The sequence below is a fragment of the Papaver somniferum genome, chromosome 11 (genome assembly GCF_003573695.1).
Source record: "Papaver somniferum cultivar HN1 chromosome 11, ASM357369v1, whole genome shotgun sequence".
In the NCBI taxonomy this organism is placed as follows: Eukaryota; Viridiplantae; Streptophyta; class Magnoliopsida; order Ranunculales; family Papaveraceae; genus Papaver; species Papaver somniferum.
This window is the reverse complement of record NC_039368.1, coordinates 94,868,432-94,891,428: the sequence shown is the minus strand read 5'-3', so window position 1 is coordinate 94,891,428 and position 22,997 is coordinate 94,868,432. Positions and strand designations below refer to the sequence as shown.

Genomic DNA, 22,997 nt, shown 5'->3' with positions numbered 1-22,997 from the left:
CGTCCTCTAAGAATGTTTCAATGATTGAAATGAGAGTTTATATTATATAACCATGGTTGGATATAAGCATTGTGTGGTAACTCATACATGTATAAGTCCTTATTCCTTGAACCAAAGTATGCGTACTTTGCTGCTCAGGAAAACCGGAACTAGAGTCTGCGTACCAAGTCCGCGTACCCAGTCTGCGTACTGTCGGAGGTTCTCATCCCGAGAATTTCTGCTGGTGTTTGTGAATTTAAAACAAACTTATTTCGGGTACTTAAGTCCACGTACTTAAGTTGGTTATTTTCTAAAAACGATTATTCGTGAACTTAAACTTATATAAACTAAAGAATGCAAGTTTGCAAACCGTGGCTATAAAGTTCATGAATCGATTCAAGTGAATCAAATCGTTTTTGTTTCAATTGTGTCTATTATAAAGATCTAAGCAATTGAAAAACTCTCTAACTAGTTCATTTGAGTCATTTGAACTAGTTATGGTAAGAAGAATATGGTTGATATGAAAGTGATCATATGGCTAACCATTTGGTTAACTACTGTTGAACCAACTAGATGTACATGTTTGGGTACAGTTACACAAACCTAGATAAACATGCATTTCATTTGTGTGTAACAAGCTAAGTTTCGATATAACGGTTGAAAGATATTAGCTTGGATCTAATCAGGTTTTCATCTAATGGTGAATATTGAATGCTTTGTTACTAAGCTAACATTGATTGCAAACCCTGATTTGAATAACTATATAAGGGAGAACTCTAAAAACTAGGAAACCTAATCCCCACATCTCCTGTATGATACTAGTTGTATTAGATAGAGTTCATTCTCTTTTAACCTTAGGTTTCTACCGAGACCCTGTAGGTTAATGACTTGAAGACTTCATTGGGATTGTGAAGCCAGGCCGATACTACTTTTATTGTAGTTATGTGATCTGATCTTGCATTTTATATCATACTAAGTACAATAGTAAGATTGGATTGAGATTGATTTATCCGATAGAAAAGATATAAAATAAGTCACAAACATCTTCGTCTCATCGTTTGTGATTCCTCAATATCTTCTTTCGCTGGTCGATTAAGATTATTGTGAGGTGATTGATAATACTAAGTTGTTCTTCGGGAATATAGGTCCGGGTTATCAATTGGTCCATGTTCACCTTGATTATTGTGAGGTGATTGATAATCTGTGGGAGACAGATTTATCTATTACCGTAGAGTTTTCTGTGTGATACAGATTTGTTTATTAAAGTCTTCGACTTTGGTTCGTAGCAACTCTTAGTTGTGGGTGAGATCAGCTAAGGGAATAAAGTTCTTAGTATCCTGCTGGGATCAGAGACGCAAGGAGCGTAATTGTACCTTGGATCAGTGTGAAATTCATTGGGGTTCAACTACAGTCTAGACCGAAGTTAGTTTGTAGTAGGCTAGTGTTTGTAGCGGCTTAGTACAGTGTGTGTTCAATCTGGACTAGGTCCCGGGGTTTTTTTTGCATTTGCGGTTTCCTCGTTAACAAAATTTCTGGTGTCTGTGTTATTTCTTTCCGCATTATATTTTGTTATATAATTGAAATATCACAGGTTGTACATTGAATCAATCAATTGGGAAATCCAACCTTTGGTTGTTGATTGAAATTGATTGATACTTGAACATTGGTTTTTGGTACCGTTAAAGTGACTTCTCTTGTATTCAACTCGCAGATTTCTATTTGCTTGAGTATGTATTGAATCGAGAAAGAGAGATATAACTCTTTGATATACTTTTATTAAGATTGAGTCTGACTGTCTAGTTGATTCTCTTAAAAGTATATTGAAGTTAGTCCGTACAGATTGCTAATCGAAATATTGGGTGTGGTTGTTAAACCCCCGCTTTTTCAATTGGTATCAGAGCAGGCAAACACGTTTAAAGACCTTACAAGTCTGTGTTTGTAGCAATCTTATTCTATGGACAAAAATTCTATCTCCATAAACGTACCACCAGTTTTCGATGGCTCAAACTACCTACGGTGGAACATTGTTATGCGTGCTTTTCTTTAAGCTCGTGATTTTCAAACATAGGTACGTGTTGTTAATGGCTATGATCCTCCGTTTAATACAGAAGGCGATGTATCTATACCTAAGGATATTGGTAGATATAGTCTAGAAGAAATCCTTGCTGCAAAGCAAAATTCTGACGGCTTAAATGATATCATACATGCCATTACCCCAGATCTTCTGCACCATGTGACTACGTGCACTAAGTCTAAAGAAGCCTGGGATATCTTAGAAACCGTATTTGAAGGAAATACCAGTGAGAAATAAGTTAGGCTTAAAAACCTAAATTTTGATTGGGCAAACCTTCGTATGGCAGATGAAGAAACATTTGATGAGTTTAATCACAAAGTGTTTGAAATTGTTAATGCATCTTATGCATTGGGTAAGACCATTCCTGAAAGGGACATTGTGATGAAAATTATCATATCGTTGCCATCTAGATACGATTCTAAGAAGCATGCTATCATTGAGGGAAATAACCTTGATACACTTTCCAGAAATTCCCTAGCTGGAAAACTAAAAAATTTTGATCTTGAACTTGAACAAAGAGAGAAGCGTCGCCAGTTTAGCAACCATGTTGCTGCATCTGATAGTAAACCTCAACATCCTAAATTGATTGATAGAAGGGATGAAAATTGCTTTAATTCGACTCTGTCACTGTTTATACGACAACTTAAGAAAACTCTTAGACAGAGTAAAAGAAAATCTCAAAAGAAAGATCAGTCAATCAATAAAAAGGTTCAGAAAACTATGTTAGCGGAACTAGTTTCAAGTGCTATAGAAGTGTCCATGATACTTCTAAAATTCCTGATACCGAGTTGAGTGAGATAACTAAAGCATGGATGGCCACTCTTGACTACTGTCATGAGGATGATATATGTGTTGCTTCTCTTAATATTTTTGCTAATAATCACGTTTGTCCTCCCAAAAGTCCTGATCATTCCATGATAAAAAATCTTAGTTCTCCAAAAAAATAAGTTTTAATTTAAAAGATTGAAGATCTGGAATACCAACTGTTTAATTTAAAATTGGAAGTGATCAGTTGCAATCGTGATTCTAAAAATTGTCAGCAAATTCCTCCTGATTCTATATCATTCTTAAGCCATCTTGATGATAAGGATTGTACGGAAAACCACAAGAATGTACCTAATCTTGTGATTTTCTCATGTGAATATCAGGATCATCTTAAAACTTGTAGCACTATGAAACAGGAGAAGCGCCCCTCTGTCAAACATGATTTGCAGAAGAAGAAAAAGGAATCTCGTACAAAACCCTCATTCCTTGTAAAAGAGATTTCCAAAAGACTATATAGTTTGCGAAAATCAGCAATCAAGGTATTCAAAACTGTGCTTAAAAGAAGAAAGAATTATGTACACGACTCTTCTTTCTTAAAAACAAGACAGAACCAAGAAATAATAAATACTTCATCCCCTCGTAAGAAGTCACCCAATCCTGTAGTGGATTGGAAAAATTACATCTTGTAATTTGTGTTGGTGAGTTTTTCCTATCCCTCTTAGACAAAAATCATAATCTTCAAGAGGGTTGTGATGAACCATTTCTATTATTGTTTGATTTGTTTCTTGTTTACAAACAGTTTTCTCCTTTAAGACTTTTTCTGAGGATAACCAAATTCAGTTAGGTTTTTTTTTTTTGGTCAAAGGTTATTTTGGATATTTATCACCTATCCTCAGTTCTTTTTAAGATGAAAATTTTCTCCTTAACATAAACATTTCATCTATCCTTCTATCATGTCCTCTTCAAGTATTTCATGTAAAGAAAGTGATGTTTGGATTGTTCTTTTTCCTTCAAAGAAGATTCGGTTTGAGTCTTCAGAAGTTGTGATGAGCCCTGATAATCACGGTTCCTCTCTTGATGGGAACTTCTCTGTTTCTCATTTTGATAAGCTCTCCTTAACCATGAATCTCGTCTTAGAACAAGTTTGTTCCATGAAAAGTGAAATTGAAGCCTCTTCCAAGAGACTTGAAGAAAAGATGGGGAATCTGGAATCTCGAATCTAGAATTGATTTGATTGAAGATGAGCTTGATGAATACATGGAATATGAGAAGATTATTAAAAGTAAGTGAAATGCTTTCTAGGAGTTATTTTTCTAGTAAATCTTCTTATAAGAATTTTATTCTTGTGTTTTTTAGGAAGAATAACTAGTGTTTGGAATAGCCATTATTGTGATTACACATAGCTATATCCAACGTTTTCATCTTCATGTTTTTAAGTTTATTTGTTTAAATTCTAAAAATTTATTTGGAAGATGATTTTTGCAGTATTAATCTTTATGGTTTTATATATTGCAAATTTGTTATGGGATATGTGTGTTTGCGTCCGTGAACTATGATTGTCCCATACCTTGTCAAAAGTTAAGTCTTTCGTATGTCGATATGCATGTATTGATAAAAGAATGAATGAACTTTTGACATTACAAAAGTTTTAAGCCTATTATGTCATTATGCAAGTATTGATCGAAGATAGGATGAACTTTTGATTACGAGGATTATATCTATTGTGTGTTAGTGTGCAAATAGTGATGGAAAATAGAATGAATCCTTGTCCATTCCGCAGTATTGATCTTCCCTGATCCATATTTTATGTATATACTGTGCGGCTCCGTAAGTTCTCTTATGTCGAGCATGACCAATTGAATTTATCACACTCTTGTGGTAATTTAGGTGTGTATTCCGATTGAATTAATCATGGGTTTACTTGTGGTTAATTTAATTGAGTATTTTTGGATTAAAATTCATATTCGTATGTGATTTGTTATGTCCAAAGAAATCCTTCTTTTCTTGTGAAAGTAAGGTCGCTCTTGTTGTTCTTTCGGTAATGTCATTTTACGGGGGAGAGTTCTTAATTGAACTTGTGCTTAAATGCCAAATCTTTGTGGGGAGTGCGGCTGTGGAATATTAAAGGGGTTATCTTGTATCTTTATAAACTTCTTGATGAATGCATTTAGCTTCGGCTATATGATGGCATCTAAAAAGTTGATATGTGCTTTCTTTTGGTCATGAAATGTCTCTATGAAAATTTCATTAGGATCCCACTAGTTTTCGTACCTTTGGCAATTTTATTGACAAAAAGGGGGAGAATTAATGTGTAGTTCACACTACAAATACATATGGTTTTCGGATCATTATGTAAGTGGGAGTGGTTTCCATGAGAGATGGAGTATTGACTAAGGGGGAGTGATACATATCACCATAGTATTGTTGTCGAAGTTGTGATACAAATGAACTTTGATGTTGTATAATAATACTATGACACTGTATAAAAATGATTTAGAATTCTTGTTTTCTCATTGGTATGACTACGGATTTTCAATTACGGTGACACTAAACTTACAACCTTTGGGATCATTGGAGTACTTGGAAGTGACGAAGATTTCGAGTAATGTTGAAGAACCAAGAAGATCAGGCATGTGGAAGAGAAGCTACAAAAGTTTATTTATATATTTTTGTATTCCATATGTATTGATAGTTTTGTCACTAAAATTGACAAAGGGGGAGACTGTTAGAGCACTGCTCGGTCGAACTCGCATGCGTTGCTATCTCAAGCATGTTTGTCAATGTTAGTGATCAAAACTATAAGTCTTGATTTCTAGTATACTTATATCTAAGTCTCGGACTAGGATAGAAAGTGTAGTTGAGCTCAAGACTCCATGGCGATCATCATACAAATACGAAAAACTACTCAAGGAACTGGTGGAACTTCATCGACTAAAAGGTATGTGGAGACTTGAACTTATTTATCACTCAAAAGTCTATCTACTATATCTCATATCTTGAGACAAAAGTCGTTTTGCTATATAATCTTTGATTATACACATTTGCTATTTCGAGCCGATTTTATCTCGCTTATCTATTTCTCGAAATATGTGTTGGCAGGATTTCGCTTTGGCCAAGTTCATCTTTACTAGTGACGAAAGTCATGTTAAGTTTCAATCACTTGAAAATGGCTTTGACGAAAAATGGTTTGTGAACAACAGCTATATAATGTCCTCTAAGAATGTTTCAATGATTGAAATGAGAGTTTAGATTATATAACCATGGTTGGATATAATCATTGTGTGGTAACTCATACATGTATAAGTCCTTATTCCTTGTGTGACACCCCAACTCTTAAACCTTCTTAGATAAATAGGATTACAATCTAATTGAAGCATCAAACTAGATTACCGATTTTAATAATCCTAATTATATAAAGTGCTAAAAAATCAAACCCAAACTCTCTCTGAATACTGTATAGATAAAAATCTCTCTAGTGATATAACTATATTAATGTGTTGTTTACAAAATAAGAAAGAATACAAGTAGTAAGATATACAACAACACTAGATTCGATAAAGCTCTAAGCTACGAAACAAATATCTTCAAACGCTCATTTTCTTCTGATTACTGAAAACTGAAGTGGGAACAAGTGAGCACATCATCCCAAAAGGGTGCTCAATGAAAACATATAACTCTCAAGTAATCATTAACATGCTTCACAGATCTAAATATGATAAATTGAAAGAACAAGAGGAAAATTAATCATTCGAACTGCTGATGCATCATTAAGCAAGTGTCGCTCTAACCTCGCCAAACTCATTGGAGAAGACAACGCGAGAGAAACCTTAAGCAATAATAATAACATCGTCCACACATATTGCCCAGACAAACCATGATTCAGAATATTACTATCAAGATCATAAAGTTAGACAAACAAGCATAATATGCGCACGAGTGATTTCCCCAAAATAAAATAGTATATATAATAACGAAACGGGGAAGAATCCGCCCTACTAGGTAATATTATAACGGGGAATAAGCCGCCCTACTATATATTATTTATATACTATCGAAACGGGAAAGAAGGCGCCCTACTAATATATTGAAACGGGGAAGAAGCCGCCCTACTAAGTAATATTAAAACGGGGAAGAAGCCTCTATACTTAACTTAGCAAAGAGCCGTGGGGAATCACAGACACTCCTTGCGGGGAATTCATACAACACATATTACACGCACATCAAGACGCATACAAACATTTACATGGATAATAATCACACAAACATGCCAAAAGTAATAAAGATTCTTCATGCTCGCAATATAAATAATTCTCAATGATTACAAGAAGGTTATAGAGTTCTCACCTGAATTGATGATAAGCCACGCCTAACTCGAGATCCTCAATCCACTGGTTCATCCTTTGGATCAATCGTTGTTAATAAAGACTAACTGTTAATCACACAAGAACTCTAAGAATTTATCCAATAGGCTCATACAAGGCTCATAACACAATCTCATACAATTCTGTAGTTATAGACTAAGTGAAATAGCTAATGGTTCTACGTTTTATTAATGGTTCTATAACCTGGTAATAAGTAATTGTGGTATAAAACAATATATACTTATCCAAATAGGGTCACATTTGGTATCATCGGAAAGCCCTCGAAAAGCCCTACAACTTTGCAGAAGAAACCGGAAGCTAATTCGGACCATGAGTGGTTCAAAAATACAAAATAAGGTTTCTGGCCCTAAACCCAATCCCATTGGGCCTAATCTTGAACGGCCCACTAAAACAGCCCACTAACACATTTACTGATCTATCAGATCAACCCATGACCCGACCCAATCCACTACCCACTTGGTCTGACTTGTCTGACTCATGAATCAGCTAATCTGACTCATTGGAACATTGAGTCAACTCACCTGACTCGGACTGACTCACTGAGTCAACCCACTTCATCTTCAACCTCTGGCACCTTGTAAACAGCACGAGGGTCTAACTTTGGAGGTCTCTAAGTTATTCATTTCTTATCTAAATTAAGTAGTTGTTGGCTTTAACAGAAGATAGCATCTTCTACTACAACTTTCTAGTTTAGATCTAGAGCTAACTATGTTTCTATTATACCTACATACGTTCATGAACATGGCTACTCACCGCAACAACAAGTATTTTCCTGATTTCATACTCATCACCAAAATCAACATAACTTACTCAAATCAACTGCAAAATGAACAAACTAAGTTCCTATGGATTGGTAATTCAAAATACTACAATTCACAAGTATAAACCATGATCAACTCAATCTATAGGATGTCTAGAAATCAGAAATAAGTGAAAACAATAATTACATGGAATCATGATTATCATATAATTAGAACTTGATTGAATTCTAACTATTTTGCATATCTAAGAGCTACCCAATTAAAATAAACATACTATAAATCAATTAAAGGGTTTATCTTGGTTGGTTTAGCTAGTTTGCAACATCAACACAAACCATTAATCATCACCACCATTAATTAAACCAATTTTTCATTATCAACTCATCTATCTAGCACATCTTCTAGTCTCTTTTATTTGTAGTCTTCCTTTCTAAGTTAGTAATGGAATTCTTTTCTCTCCCAAAGCTATTATTAATTTCTAACATCATCATCTACTACAACTACCAATTTTCTTCTCAAGGTTCTCATAAGGTATTTCCACTCCCTAATTCTTCTTCCTAGTTCCATATATAACTTATAACTAAATCCTATAAAATTACACCACCACCTTCTAATGACTCATCTCGACCAGCTCAACGAACCACAGCTCCTACATGAATCAAAACAAAGAAGAGGGAAGATAAGCTTCCTGATAAACTAGTTTCCAAAATTCAAATATATAAAAGGGCTCCGATATTTCATGTCTAACAGTCTACTAAGGGTTAACTATTTACTAGTGAAAGGTTCAATCAAATATAGAGGTACGGTCAACTATAGTCAACAGTCACGGTAAGGCCAAGGTACCGGTCATCGGCAAGGTCAACGGCGAGTCAACATAGTTTGACTTAATCCTACTTCATTTTCTCAGTCTCGTATCTTTATAGTCCGGTATCCGATTTACGCGTTTGAGTAGTCCACTTCGAACAAATTTTCGAGATCTATTCAATGGTACTAATTTCATATTTATATCGTTGTTAGATTAATTTTTATTAATTAACGCTCGTATCTAATTAATCGAGTCTTTAGCGGCTATATCTTCTCTTGACTAGTCTAATAGCGTTGACGTGCTTGAGGGTCGTTACATTCTACCTACCTTATAACATTTTCGTCCTCGAAAATCGAATCATCCTTCTGGTCTTCGAAACTCCCCACCTTATAAAGAAATACTATCTCTCGACTAAAAGCAAGTACTGCTCATACTTACAAACGCGCGAAAAAACAACTCATTTAAAATGAGTTGAAAACAATTAAAAATGAAACACACACCTACATGGTTTTGTACAACTAAAATCTATAATTTGTAGCTTTAGGTTCAAAAGACTAATTTCTATTTTAATACTCTATTGGTTCTAATTATAGGAGAAGATACTCTATCAATCAAATTATTTAACTCAACTATACTGATTTAAACAGTAACAGATAAATAAGTCTAAGTTCTTCGTATTAATTTCCTATCTCAATAAATTGATGGCTCTATATAAATACAACGGTACTCAACGAGTTTCTAAATGAATTTGGGATCTATCAAATATACTAACCTCGTTATTTTCCTAGTGTTGGATGTTTACGTGTTCATAAATTTAAACTAATTATTCTCTAATCTCTAACAGCTTCTAAATCATAATGCAATTGGCTTAACCTACATTTTTTTAACTTCATAGAATGTGCACACAACAAGAAAAACAAATCAATCAACCAACAATCTTTTAGTTCTTGATAGCTTTTAATGATTAATATTTATCTCACAACCCAGCCCCGTTCTAAGATTATCTAGTTCACTAACTGGTACTAGATATTATCTATTGTTGCCCATGTAAGATCTAATAGTGAGCTCTGATACCAACTTGTGACGCCCCAACTCTTGAACCTGCTTAGATAATAGGATTACAATCTAATTGAAGCATCAAACTAGATTACCGACTTTAAGAATCCTAATTACATAAAGTGCTAAAAAATCAAACCCAAACTCTCTCTGAATACTGTATAGATGAAAATCTCTCCAGTGATATAACTATATTAATGTGTTGTTCACAAAATAAGAAAGAATACAAGTAGTAAGATATACAACAACACTAGATTCGATAAAGCTCGAAGCTACGAAACATATATCTTCAAACGCTCATTTTCTTCTGATTACTGAAAACTGAAGTGGGAACAAGTGAGCACATCATCCCAAAAGGGTGCTCAATGAAAAAATATAACTCTCAAGTAATCACTAACATGCTTCACAGATCTAAAGATTATAAATTGAAAGAACAGGAAGAAAATTAATCATTCGAACTGTTGATGCATCATTAAGAAAGTGTCGCTCTAACCTCGCCAAACTCATTAGAGAAAACAACGCGAGAGCAACCCTTATCAATAATAATAACATCGTCCAAACAGATTTCCCAGACAAACCATGATTCAGAATATTACTATCAAGATCAGAAAGTTAGACAAACAAGCATAATATGCACAAGAGTGATTTCCCCAAAATAAAATAGTATATATAATAATGAAACGGGGAAGCCGCCCTACTAGGTAATATTATAACGGGGAAGAAGCCTCCCTACTATATATTATTTATATACTATCGAAACGGGGAAGAAGCCGCCCTACTAATATATTGAAACGGGGAAGAAGCCGCCCTACTAAGTAATATTAAAAAGGGGAAGAAGCCGCCATACTTAACTTAGCAAAGAGCCGTGGGTAATCACAGACACTCCTTGCGGGGAAATCATACAACGCATATTACACGCACATCAAGATGCATACAAACATTTACATAGATAGTAATCACACAAACATGCTAAAAGTAATAAAGACTCTTCATGCTCGCAATATAAAGAATTATCAATGATTACAAGAAGGTTATAGAGTTCCCACCTGAATTGATGATAAGCCACGCCTACCTCGAGATCCTCAATCCACTGGTTCATCCTTTGTATCGATCGTTGTTAATAAAGACTAACTGTTAATCACACAAGAACTCTAAGAATTTATCCAATAGGCTCATACAAGGCTCATAACACAATCTCATACAATTATTTAGTTATAGACTAAGTGAAATAGCTAATGGTTCTACGTTTTATTAATGGTTCTATAACCTGGTAATAAGTAATTGTGGTATAAAACAATATATACTTATCCAAATAGGGTCACATTGGGTATCATCGGAAAGCCCTACAACTTTTCAGAAGAAACCGGAAGCTAATTCGGACCATAAGTGGTTCAAAAATACAAAACAAGGTTTCTGGCCCTAAACCCAATCCCATTGGGCCTAATCCGGCACGGCCCACTAAACCATCCCACTAACCCATTTACTAATCCATCGGATCAACCCATGACCCGACCCACTACCCACTTGGTCTGACTTGTCTGACTCATGAATCAGCTAATCTGACTCATTGGAACGTTGAGTCAACTCACCTGACTCGGACTGACTCACTGAGTCAACCCACTTCATCTTCAACCTCTGGCACCTTGTAAACAGCACGAGGGTCTAACTTTGGAGGTCTTTAAGTTATTCGTTTCTTATCCAAATTAAGTAGTTGTTGGCTTTAACAGAAGATAACATCTTCTACTACAACTTTCTAGTTTAGATCTAGAGTTAAATCTGTTTCTATCATACCTTAATACGTTCATGAACATGGCTACTCACCGCAACAACAAGTATTTTCCAGATTTCATACTCATCACCAAAATCAACATAACTTACTCAAATCAACTCCAAAATGAACAAACTAAGTTCTTATGGATCGGTAATTCAAAATACTACAATTCACAAGTATAAACCATGATCAACTCAATCTATAGGATGTCTAGAAATCAGAAATAAGTGAAAACAATAATTACATAGAATCATGATTATCATATAATAATAACTTTATTGAATTCTAACTATTTTTCATATCTAAGAGCTACTCAATTAAAATAAACATACTAGAAATCAATTAAAGGGTTTACCTTGGTTGGTTTAGCTAGTTTGCGACATCAACACAAAACCATCAATCATCACCACCATTAATTAAACTTATTTTTCATTATCAACTCATCTATCTATCACATCTTCTAGTCTCTTGTATTTGTAGTCTTCCTTTCTAAGTTACTAATGGAATTCTTTTCTCTCCCAGAGCTATTATTAATTTCTAACATCATCATCTATTACAACTACCATTTTTCTTCTTAAGGTTCTCATAAGGTATTTCCACTCCCTAATTCTTCTTCCTAGTTCCATATATAACTTCTAACTAAATCCTACACAATTACACCACCACCTTCTAATCACTCATCTCGACCAGCTCAACGAACCACAGATCCTACTTGAATCAAAGCAAAGAAGAGGGAAAATAAGCTTCCTGATAAACTAGTTTCCAAAGTTCAAATATATAAAAGGGCTCCGATATTTCATGTCTAATAGTCTACTAAGGGTTAACTCTTTACTAGTGAAAGGTTCAATCAAATATAGAGGTACGGTCAACTATAGTCAAAAGTTACGGTAAGGCCAAGGTACCGGTCATCAGCAAGGTCAACGGCGAGTCAACACAGTTTGACTTAATCCTACTTCATTTTCTGAGTCTCGTATCTTTATCGTCCGGTATCCGATTTACGCGTTTGAGTAGTCCACTTCGAATAACTATTCGAGATCTATTCAATGGTACTAATTTCGTATTTATGTCGTTGTTAGATTAATTTTTATTAATTAACGCTTGTTTCTAATTAATCAAGTCTTTAGCGGTTATATCGTCTCTTGACTAGTCTAATAGCGTTGACGTGATTGAGGGTCGTTACACCTTGAACCAAAGTATGCGTACTTTGCTGCTCAGGAAAACCGGAAGTAGAGTCGGCGTACCAAGTCAGCTTACTGTCGAAGGTTCCCATCCCGAGAATTTCTGCTGGAGCTTGTGAATTGAAAACAAACTTATTCCGGGTACTTAAGTCCGTGTACAAGTCCGCATATTTAAGTTGGTTATTTCCTAAAAACTTCGTGAACTTAAACTTATATAAACTAAAGAATGCAAGTTTGCAAACCGTAGCTATAAAGTTCATGAACCGATTCGAGTGAATCAAATCATTTTTGTTTCAATTGTGTCTATTATAAAGATCTAAGCAATTGAACAACTCTCTAACTAGTTCATTTGAGTCATTTGAACTAGTTATGGTAAAGAAGAATATGGTTGATATGAAAGTACTCATATGGCTAACCATTTGGTTAACTACTGTTGAACCAACTAGATGTACATGTTTGGATACGGTTACACAAACCTAGATAAACGTGCATTTCATTTGCGTGTAACAATCTAAGTTTCGATCTAAAGGTTCAAATATATTAGCCTAAATCTAATCAGGTTTTCATCTAATGGTGAATATAGAATGCTTTGTTACTAAGCTAACATTGATTGCAAACCCTGATTTGAAAAACTATATAAGGGAGAAATCTAACAACTGGGAAACCTAATCCCCACACCTCTTGTGTGATACTAGTTATATTATCTAGAGTCGATTCTCCTTTAACCTTAGGTTTCTACAGAGACCCTGTAGGTTAACGACTTGAAGACTTCATTGGAATTGTGAAGCCAGATCGATACTACTTTTCTTGTAGTTGTGTGATCTGATCTTGCTGTTTCTATCGTACTAAGTACAATCGTAAGATTGGCTTGAGATTGATTTCTCCGATAGGCAAGATATAAAAGAAGTCACAAACATCTTCGTCTCATCGTTTGTGATTCCGCAATATATTCTTTCGCTAGTCGATTAAGATTAATGTGAGGTGACTTATAATACTAGGCTATTCTTCGGGAATATAAGTCCGGGTTATCAATTGGTTCATGTTCACCTTGATTTATCAAAACACGGAACAAAACTAGTAGGTATTTCTATGGGAGACAGATTTATATATTACCGTAGATCTTTCAGTGTGATATAGATTTGTTTATTAAAGTGTTCGACTTTGGGTCGTAGCAACTCTTAGTTGTGGGTGAGATCAGCTAAGGGAATCAAGTGTACAGTATCATGCTGGTATCAGATACGTAAGGAGCGCAACTGTACCTTGGATCAGTGTGAGATTGATTGGGGTTCAACTACAGTCCAGAACGAAGTTAGTTTGTAGTAGTCTAGTGTGTGTAGCGGCTTAATACAGTGTGTGTTCAATCTGGACTAGGTCCCGGGGTTGTTCTGTATTTGCGGCTTCCTTGTTAACAAAACTTCTGGTATCTGTGTTATTTCTTTTCCGCATTATATTTTGTTATATAATTGAAATATCACAGGTTGTGCGTTGAATCAATCAATTGGGAAATCCAAGCTTTGGTTGTTGATTGAAATTGATGAAAATTGATTGATACTTGAACATTGGTCTTTGGTACCGTTCAAGTGGCTTCTCTTGTATTCAATTAGACTCGCAGATTTCTATTTGCTTGAGTAAGTACTGAATCGAGAAAGAGAGATATAACTCTTTGATATACTTTTATTAAGATTGAGTCTGACTGTCTAGTTGATTCTCTTAAAAGTATATTGGAGTTAGTCCATACAGATTGCTAATCGAAATATTTGGTGTGGTTGTTAGACCCTCGCTTTTTCACTGGGAATAACTGATGTATGCCTAACAAGCGATTCACAACTTGTCATCTGACAAATAAAACTGGAGTATAACACCTATGATGAAACCCTTTCAGCATACATGAGTCTGGTCCAAAGTCTAGCGTCACAAGTGCCAAATATCAAGTTCTGACACCTATTTAGGAAAGACAACATGTATGCCGAGGCTCTAGCCTACATATCATCAATGCTAAAAGACGAGAACGTCAAGGCCATCAAGGTAGGGAGAGTATACCAACCTTCGGGCATACCACAACAAGACTTCGCTATAATAGATCATGAAGACGATGTAGGGGAAGACACTGCCGAAGATTTTGCCGAAGATGACATCCTATCAAGGGAAAACGAAGATGAAGATTTCAGCAACGAAGAAAATTGGCGGACCGAAGTCCATATTTTCCTCGAACAAGGTGCATTACCCGCAGATGTTAAGCAAGCAAGAAAAGTACAACCAAAGGCGGGGAGATACCAACTTCGTGGTGGAATTCTATATAAGAAATCATTCCTTGTGTCACTACTAAGAAATCGTATACTAAAAGACATCCACTATGGAGACGCTGGGAATCATAGCGGAATGAGGTCGTTGGCGGACAAAGACAAAATGCAAGGATATTACTGGCCGCAAATGATATGGGACGCTGATATGATGACTAGAAGATGTGAAGAATGTCAGCGCTTCGCCAAGAGGATTCATGCGCCGGAAACATAGCTAAATTCAGTAGGAATCCCTTGGACATTTGCAAAATTGGGAATTGATATCGTCGAACCACTAGTTGAAGCCACAGAAAAAAAGACGAATTTTTATAGTAGCAACGAATTACTTCAGCAAATGGGTAGAATCCAAAGCTCTGAAAGAATCAGAGATGTAGATGTATTCACTTTCATTTTTCAAGACATCATATGCAGATTTGGTATACCTACAGAAATTGTTTCTGACAATGGCAAGCAGCTGCAAGGGAAAAACATTGACATGCTCTTCGATACCTTCAAAATCAGGAAGAACAAATCCACACCCATCTACCCCCAGAGTAACGGACAAGCCGAAGCTACCAACAAGACCATCGTTCTCACCCTCAAGAAAACGCTTGTGCTAGCAGTTGCACAATATCCTATGGTCGTACCGATCCACAGGAAGATCGGCAACCGGGGAATCTCTATTCCTACTCACTTATGGGGCAAAAGCAGTAATCCCAACGGAGATAATCATGCCTACCGCAAAGACTGAGGCATGGGAGAAGAATTTTACCACATACATGATGCACGAAAGACTTGATGATCTCGAAGAAAGAAGGGAAATTGCGTTACAAAGGATGAAGAATTACTACCGAAGGCTAGCAAGAAAATATAATAAGAAGGTCAAACTTAGGAATTTTGTAGCGGGACGGTATGTGTTATGGACCATACCACAATATCAACGAGAAAAGAAATGGAAAAACCCTGCACCAACATTGGGAGGACCATATATGATACATGACGTTGCAGGGAAAGGCTCATACTACCTGCGGAATTTAAAAGGAGAAGTCCTTAGGCACCTGTGGAATGCAAAATACCTCAAAACATACTATCCTTGAAAGCAACGCAGTTCTGCATCTGCGTGAAGAACACCAGGAGAAGAAGGGAGCGCACCCCCTCGACATGTTTCTATCTCTGGACGAGGAGTAACAGACCTCACTACATCAATCAAGAAGTAACTTTTTGTTACAATTTTCAAATACTAGTCATAAAGCTGGGATATCTGGTTACGATCCCTCACCTACGCATTCATATTGGGGAAAGCACCCGCATGCCATCTCTCAGGACTCCCCTGTCAGCGTCTATGAGTGTATGACCAGGGGGAAGGATTCCAGTAGAAAGAGATGCCCAACATAATACCAGGCAGTGGTTCGGCGGAACGGGTGTATGTAAATATTCAATAACGCACCACGTATCCGAGAACGCTGCTCAATCCCCAACGTCAGGTAGTCCTCTGGCCCAGGACTGAACGACGGGGTGACAAGTCCAAAATTAATAAGGAAGGTACACAATTTCGTTATTCTACACACTCTTTTCCTATTTTATTTTTATTTTTCACAAGTAAATTAAAATGCATAAAGTAACATTACAGGAAAATCAAAGTTGTACATACCAAAAGACTGTTGATCCATTTTATAAAGTTGATTACAAGTTTGGGGAGAATAAACAAAAACTACCAAAAAAAATACATTAAATATCCCAAAGCTATGTCATCACCAGCGATCAAATCTCTATTCTGTAACGAAGGCCAAGGTCCCTACTTCTATAACGAAGGTTCAGTTTCGGGATGATCGTCACGACGCTCCTTTTGGGACGAATGAACGCTTTCCCAGATGACGGATCAGAGGTGGTCACGAAGGGTTCCGGAACAGGACGACGCTTGTACTTGTTGGTGATGCCCTCCTTCAAAAGCCCTTGCTCAATCTGAGCCAAAGTTTTATTAACTTCCAAGGCCAACTGGCGATGAGCTTCGGCGGTGATAACATTGATCTTAATCTCATACTTCGTCAACAAAGACTTCAGACGCTCCACCTCTTTAGAGGATTCCTTCATGGTCACGTCCTAAGTACCAGAAAACCCCTCGAAGTAACTGGTCCGCCCCTGTTGTTTAACTAGTTCAGATTGAGCCGTTTCAAAATTTTCTTTTGCAAAGTGGTAGGCTTATAAACAGTACCTACGACTATGTCAAACTGCAAGTGCACAACATCTATTGGAGACATAGAAAATACAGGTCGATCCCAAAGAGACAAGGTGGGTGTAGAGTTGATTCTAAGGTTTTTACTAAACTGATTCAAATATGAAGTTACAAAAAGAGTTATTTTGGGTGTCGATACTACAAGATATTGGTAGTGAACAAAAAGTAAACAGATTGCAACTTAAAGATACAATAAAAAGATTGTAAACAACTGACTGAGAGGCACTAGGGTGATTGAATCCACGTCCTAATCCTATACTAAGGAAATACAAACTCAAGTTATGTTCTTGTCCCTTTCCTTGAAGGTCTCAGATGGATAAATTATCAACTAATTTCACTAACTCACCCCTAGTATTAGCTGTCTTCTTACAGTACAACTAATCATAGGCTAATTTGATCCATTAGCTAACTATCATTCCTAAAGCAATGAAGCACAACAAAAACAAAAACAGGAAATTGACTAACTTAGCATAATCCAGGGTTTCATATACACCCTAGCAGATTAATTTAGAACATTATGAAGATGATTAAAACACAATTGTATTAAGATATTTGATCCAGCTAGAATTGGATGATTACACAAATTACCGAGAACCCAATTTATACCTCAGTTTCTTCTCAATCTCATGAATTCGAAAATTAGAGAATACCCACTCACTCAAATTACGATTTCTGATAGACGCCTACTCTAATTCATCTCTGCAACTATTGATTTGATGTTTGCGTTTTCCATTGAAAATAATCCTAGCCTTATCTCTCTCAACCCTAGCTTATAAGGTTACTGATCGGTGCCTAATAATTCATATTTCTAGATTATTTTGTTGTCTTTTATCACATCTCAAGTGCTTTAATGTCATATTTTAAGTCAAGTTGTGTAGTTTGCGTCTCTAGGTATCAATAATCTTTGTTTTGTTGTAAATATTGATAATTGGTGTTTGTTTGCATTCGTAGGAAAATAAAGAGAGTTTGATTGGCATTACGGAGAGTGGAATGGTACACCATGAAGCGCGAAATCTATGAGCAGAATGCAGACAACAATATCAGTGGATTGGCTGAGTCGATGGATCAAACAATAGTATCAAAAGAGTGGAATAAAGAAGCTGTGGTGATTTATGGTTAATGGGCTAAATTGACTGAACTGTAAAAGAAAGTGTGTATTGAGCTCTCATATACCTATGATGGGTATTGTTGTTGAACACCAAAACTTGCCCCTTATCATTCTTCCCATCAACATTTCCAAGATCAGCACCAACACTCATCTTCTTTCTTAGTCTCTACCCGACAACAGTACCTCTTCCCTATTGCTAAACCACCAGCACCGCCTGTCTTTCTCTCTGAAGCTCCCAAACCCATATTTTATCCATCTTTCCCATAATCAATTAAATGTCGAATTCGTACTCATACTATTTTTATCCATTTCAAGCTTTCTCTAGATATCAATAGTTGTTACTTAAGGAACAATAGGGTGGCGACTTTGTTTCCAACAGCAGTGAGAATGGCGAAGGGAAGGTCTGAATTTCTTGTTCTCTATAACATCAACATCGTCAGACAATAGGGTGGTTGTAAACTAAGAATCCATCAGTGGTGATTTCCAAGAATACTAAATCCCTATAGGGAGAATTTAGAAAATACCCCCGTTTTATTGACCTCGTTTTTTTGTTACCCCTGCTTTTTAGAAATTTTTTAAAGTGCCCCAACTGTTTACTTTTTCATCCTAGTTAGTCAACACTAGTTTACTTTCTTTAAAGTTTACTTCTTTACCCTTTACTTGTTAGTACGTTTACCTTCTACATCATTTTTTCAATTTGTGTCATCATTTTCAGGTTCGTTTCATCATTCCCGGAAAGGGTTCATCATTCCCAAGTGTCTTGGGGTTTTTGGTTGGTGGAGAATCAATCTTCTACAATATTTTCTTGATTAGTCGAGCCCGGTTCAGGGTCGTTGCAGCACTTTCAGGTTCGTAGAGCCTAGTTCAGGATCGTTACACCCTCTTTCAGGATCGTTGAATCATTATCCTCTCTACCAAGGAGATGTAGTTCAGGGGTAAATAGGACTTTTAATAGGAAAGATAACTGCCGCCTAGCACTTAACTGGATGAAATTTTCCTTTTGAATAAAACGGGGTACTTTAGAAAATTTGTAAAAAACGGGGGTACTTTTGAAGTGTACATTTCAAAACAGGGGTACTTTATAAAATGTCCCATCCCTAATTTTCTATTGTGCTGTACTGAAACTGGGATTGAAATTGGGGAAATTGGAGTATAAATGGGGAGGGGATTGTGATGAAGAAATCAATCCCGGAGTGGCCGGAGCAAGTTTATTTTTCCTCTAGCTTCAACTCTACATCCACCAAGTCCCTGTGGATCGACCAGTGATTGCCCTGTGTTGCATATCGACAATGTGGACTTGCAGTTTAATATTGTAGGTATCTTTCCTAGCCTACCAAGTTTTTGGCGCAACTGCCGGGGACTCGGTAGCGATGTAGCTGAAGTTTTCTATCTCTACTTTACCGATTCTTAGTTTAGTGTTTGTATATATGTGTTAGATTATTGTTTTCTGCTCTGTGACCCATCTGTTATGTAATCTATATCATGTTGTTAGTATTAGTTGTAGTTTTAATTTTTCAGTCGCCTGCATCTTCATGTTTATTGCATCTTGTTCCATTTACAACTTTCTGTCATTGTATTATATAGCGCTTGCATTCTAACATTGCACCTTGAACCATTTCCTATCATATCTCTTTAGTTTAGATTTTGTAGATATTGTTCTTCCCTTTTTAATTTCATTCAGATAACTGCATCTAGTTAGGCTTCCCTCAGTCTTCTGTCATAATCATTTGCATCATTATCCTGCATCATACTATATCTATAGTTTAGTAAACGTTTATATTTGTTAGGTTTGTTATATCTTTCACCATATCAGTTATAGCATAATTAGAGTTTGTGCATGTTCATGCTAGTGGTAAAGAATAGCTCTTATTTTCATGTTTAATCTCTGCATCTCAGTATAATCTCTATATTAGTCAATTGATTTTCATTTGTATTAAACATATGTTGTAGTAGATCATTAGTTTTCCCTGATAATTGAATCAGTTAATTGCATTTAGAGTCTGAGTCAGTTTCACTTGTAACTATTTCATTCATGTATTTTGTTTGTTAATTTTTTTTCCAGTTACTTAGGCATATAGGAGTCCGTAAGTATTGTTTTAATATGTCATTGTTATAACTTAGTTGTTTTGATACATCTATATATACTTTTCATGTAGTGCTAGTTGTATCTTAGTTTGTTTATCAGTTTCTGTAGCTTGTGAATTTTCAGTCATCCCATTCTTAGATGCATATTTGCTCTACACTCTGGTAGTTTCAGTCATTATATATCAGTCACATACCTGCATTCTTTCAGTATTTTCCGTTAGTTAGTCAACTTTGCATCGTTGTTCTGCATCAGACCATTACTGCAAGTCAATTTTAGTTTTGGTCAGTTTAATTTGTACCTCGTTGTTAGTTTGCATATCATATTAGTATGCATCTGTAGCTTTCCAGCCCACTTGAATTACTTCAGTTAGTTGAGCATATTGTAGCATAACTTAAATTTTGAGTCTTATTGTATGTAATTTGTATTTGTAGGTTAAGAACATAATCTGGTTTTGTTGGGTTAACTGTTAGTTTAGACTTTCATTCCTTGTGATATATCCGTCCTCTCATTCTCACATCTCATTCGTGTTTGTAACTGCATTTCGTGTTTAGTTCTCATTCACATAACCCTGTAGTAGTGTAATCATCATATCCCTGCAAATACCAGTTCAAATACTTGTTTTGTAGTTCATCTTTATCTTTAAAAAAAAAAGTATACTCAGTCATGCATCAGGAACCAAGTCTTTCTTTATAAGTGTTGTGTGCTGCTTCTTTGTTAACACCTGTTGCTTTACTCAGTTCTTAGTTTAGTTACAATTTGTAGAATTCAGTTAACAGCTTTTGACTCAAGCCTGCGAAGTCTGATTTACTCCCATATCAGTTTCGTTGTAGCATCCATTCTAATATTGTTGAAATCCTCATTGTACTAGATGATTCTTGCATAGCAGTAGGTGTTACCTAGCTGACGTTTTCAAATTCCATCAAACTACCTCAGTGTGTGAGCATATTGTACTGCATCTTTATTCCTTTTGAAATTTTTCTGAAACCCATTGTAGTCTGTGTTAGTTTCATCAGGTTCCGTTGGGACTGTCCTGTCACTGGTAACTTGGTCTGTTCTGGTTAGCAAATCAGAATGGTAATTCAAATTTTTATTACGCTGTAGAATCCTATGAGTTGTTTATAAGCAGTATTGATACTCCCTATATTTGTTGACCTGCAAAATTCTTTGTACTGATATTCTCTTTTGAGTATCCAGGTACCTGCAATACTGTTGCAGAAAAAAGGAAAAGGAGGAAAAGGAGCAGAACACATTTGTCTGTCGTGTATACACTTGATCCTGTACCGGAAGTACCTGCAATATATCTCTGCGAACCCAGGAAGGGAAGGACAGGAGAAGTAGAACACAATCTGTGGAGTGCCTAAACCCGGTTTATACCGGCGGTATCAGTCTCGAACCTTATCTCTGATAAACTTCCATATTTGCATGTTAAAACTGTAGCCTCATTGCTTAGCATCGAATCACTGAACTCTTAGCAATCTGTCTTGAATGTCATGATGAACTAGTCCCCTGACTGAACACTATCCATACTACTGTGAATTTGAATAACACATTTACTTGTTAAATTTTTTATCTCACTGACTGTTCTCTTGATCTCGGTAGATCCTGTGCATTCGCCCCTGAACTGATTGACATTTTCTTAAGCATTAATCTGCGACATGCCATAACTGTCTTTTGAACTAATTGCCTTGGCATTTGTGTGCATGAATTTGTGATACTTGAAAGCATGTTTACCTGCTGAATCTGCGTGTATTGTGGGTTATCGATTTTCTGAAACATACTTTTCTGCACACACAACCCAACAGGTTGTTATCTCCTGATTTACGCATTGTTGATTGCCAGATCATTACAACATCTTGGTCCTGTATTAAATCAGTGTGCATAACTTCCAAAGACCAACTTTTGAATTCTCATAAGCATTGTGTTCCATGTAATGCAAATTTCATGGTTATCTAATTGTTATAAAAAGCTGATTGATGTTCTGTCTTAAAAAAGAGAAACATGTCAGGATTTAGGACTGGTGTTAGGGATGAAAAATCATCACATATATCAATCAGAGAACTTGCACAAGATCATGCTTCACGTTATGAGTTTCCAGTAGATCATGATGTCAATAACTATAGGGATTATTACCAACCTTTTCAAGGTTCTGAACTTCCATATACATACCCTAATGGCTATGCACACATGGACCAATCACCACAATGGGAAATTGACCAATCTTGTACTCCCCTTGAACAACTTAATATGCTTTTAAAATTGAATCTGATTCATTTACAAAATGAGGCAAGGGTGGAATTTCAAGATAAAATTTTTGTTTGTCCTAATGAAATAAATTGTGAAAATAGTGTCTCTAGTCTTACTCATGCACTTGATATTAAATATGAACCTGTTTTAGAAACAAATGAATGGACTGGAAATACTATGCTTTTTTATGGGATAAACTATTCATGTTACGATGATGAGGATGATGATGATGATGATAATAAGTTAATGTTGGAAGAGCATGAATACTCTGAGAAT

General features: G+C 36.0%; 1 protein-coding gene across 1 annotated transcript; it reads left to right on the top strand.

The window, feature by feature from the left end:
* The first annotated feature begins 14,730 nt into the window (after window positions 1-14,730).
* LOC113324791 lies at window positions 14,731-15,285 on the top strand. Its single transcript, XM_026573079.1, has one exon. The coding sequence runs from the start codon at window positions 14,731-14,733 to the stop codon at window positions 15,283-15,285; it is 555 nt and encodes a 184-aa protein (XP_026428864.1).
* Window positions 15,286-22,997: the final 7,712 nt, after the last annotated feature.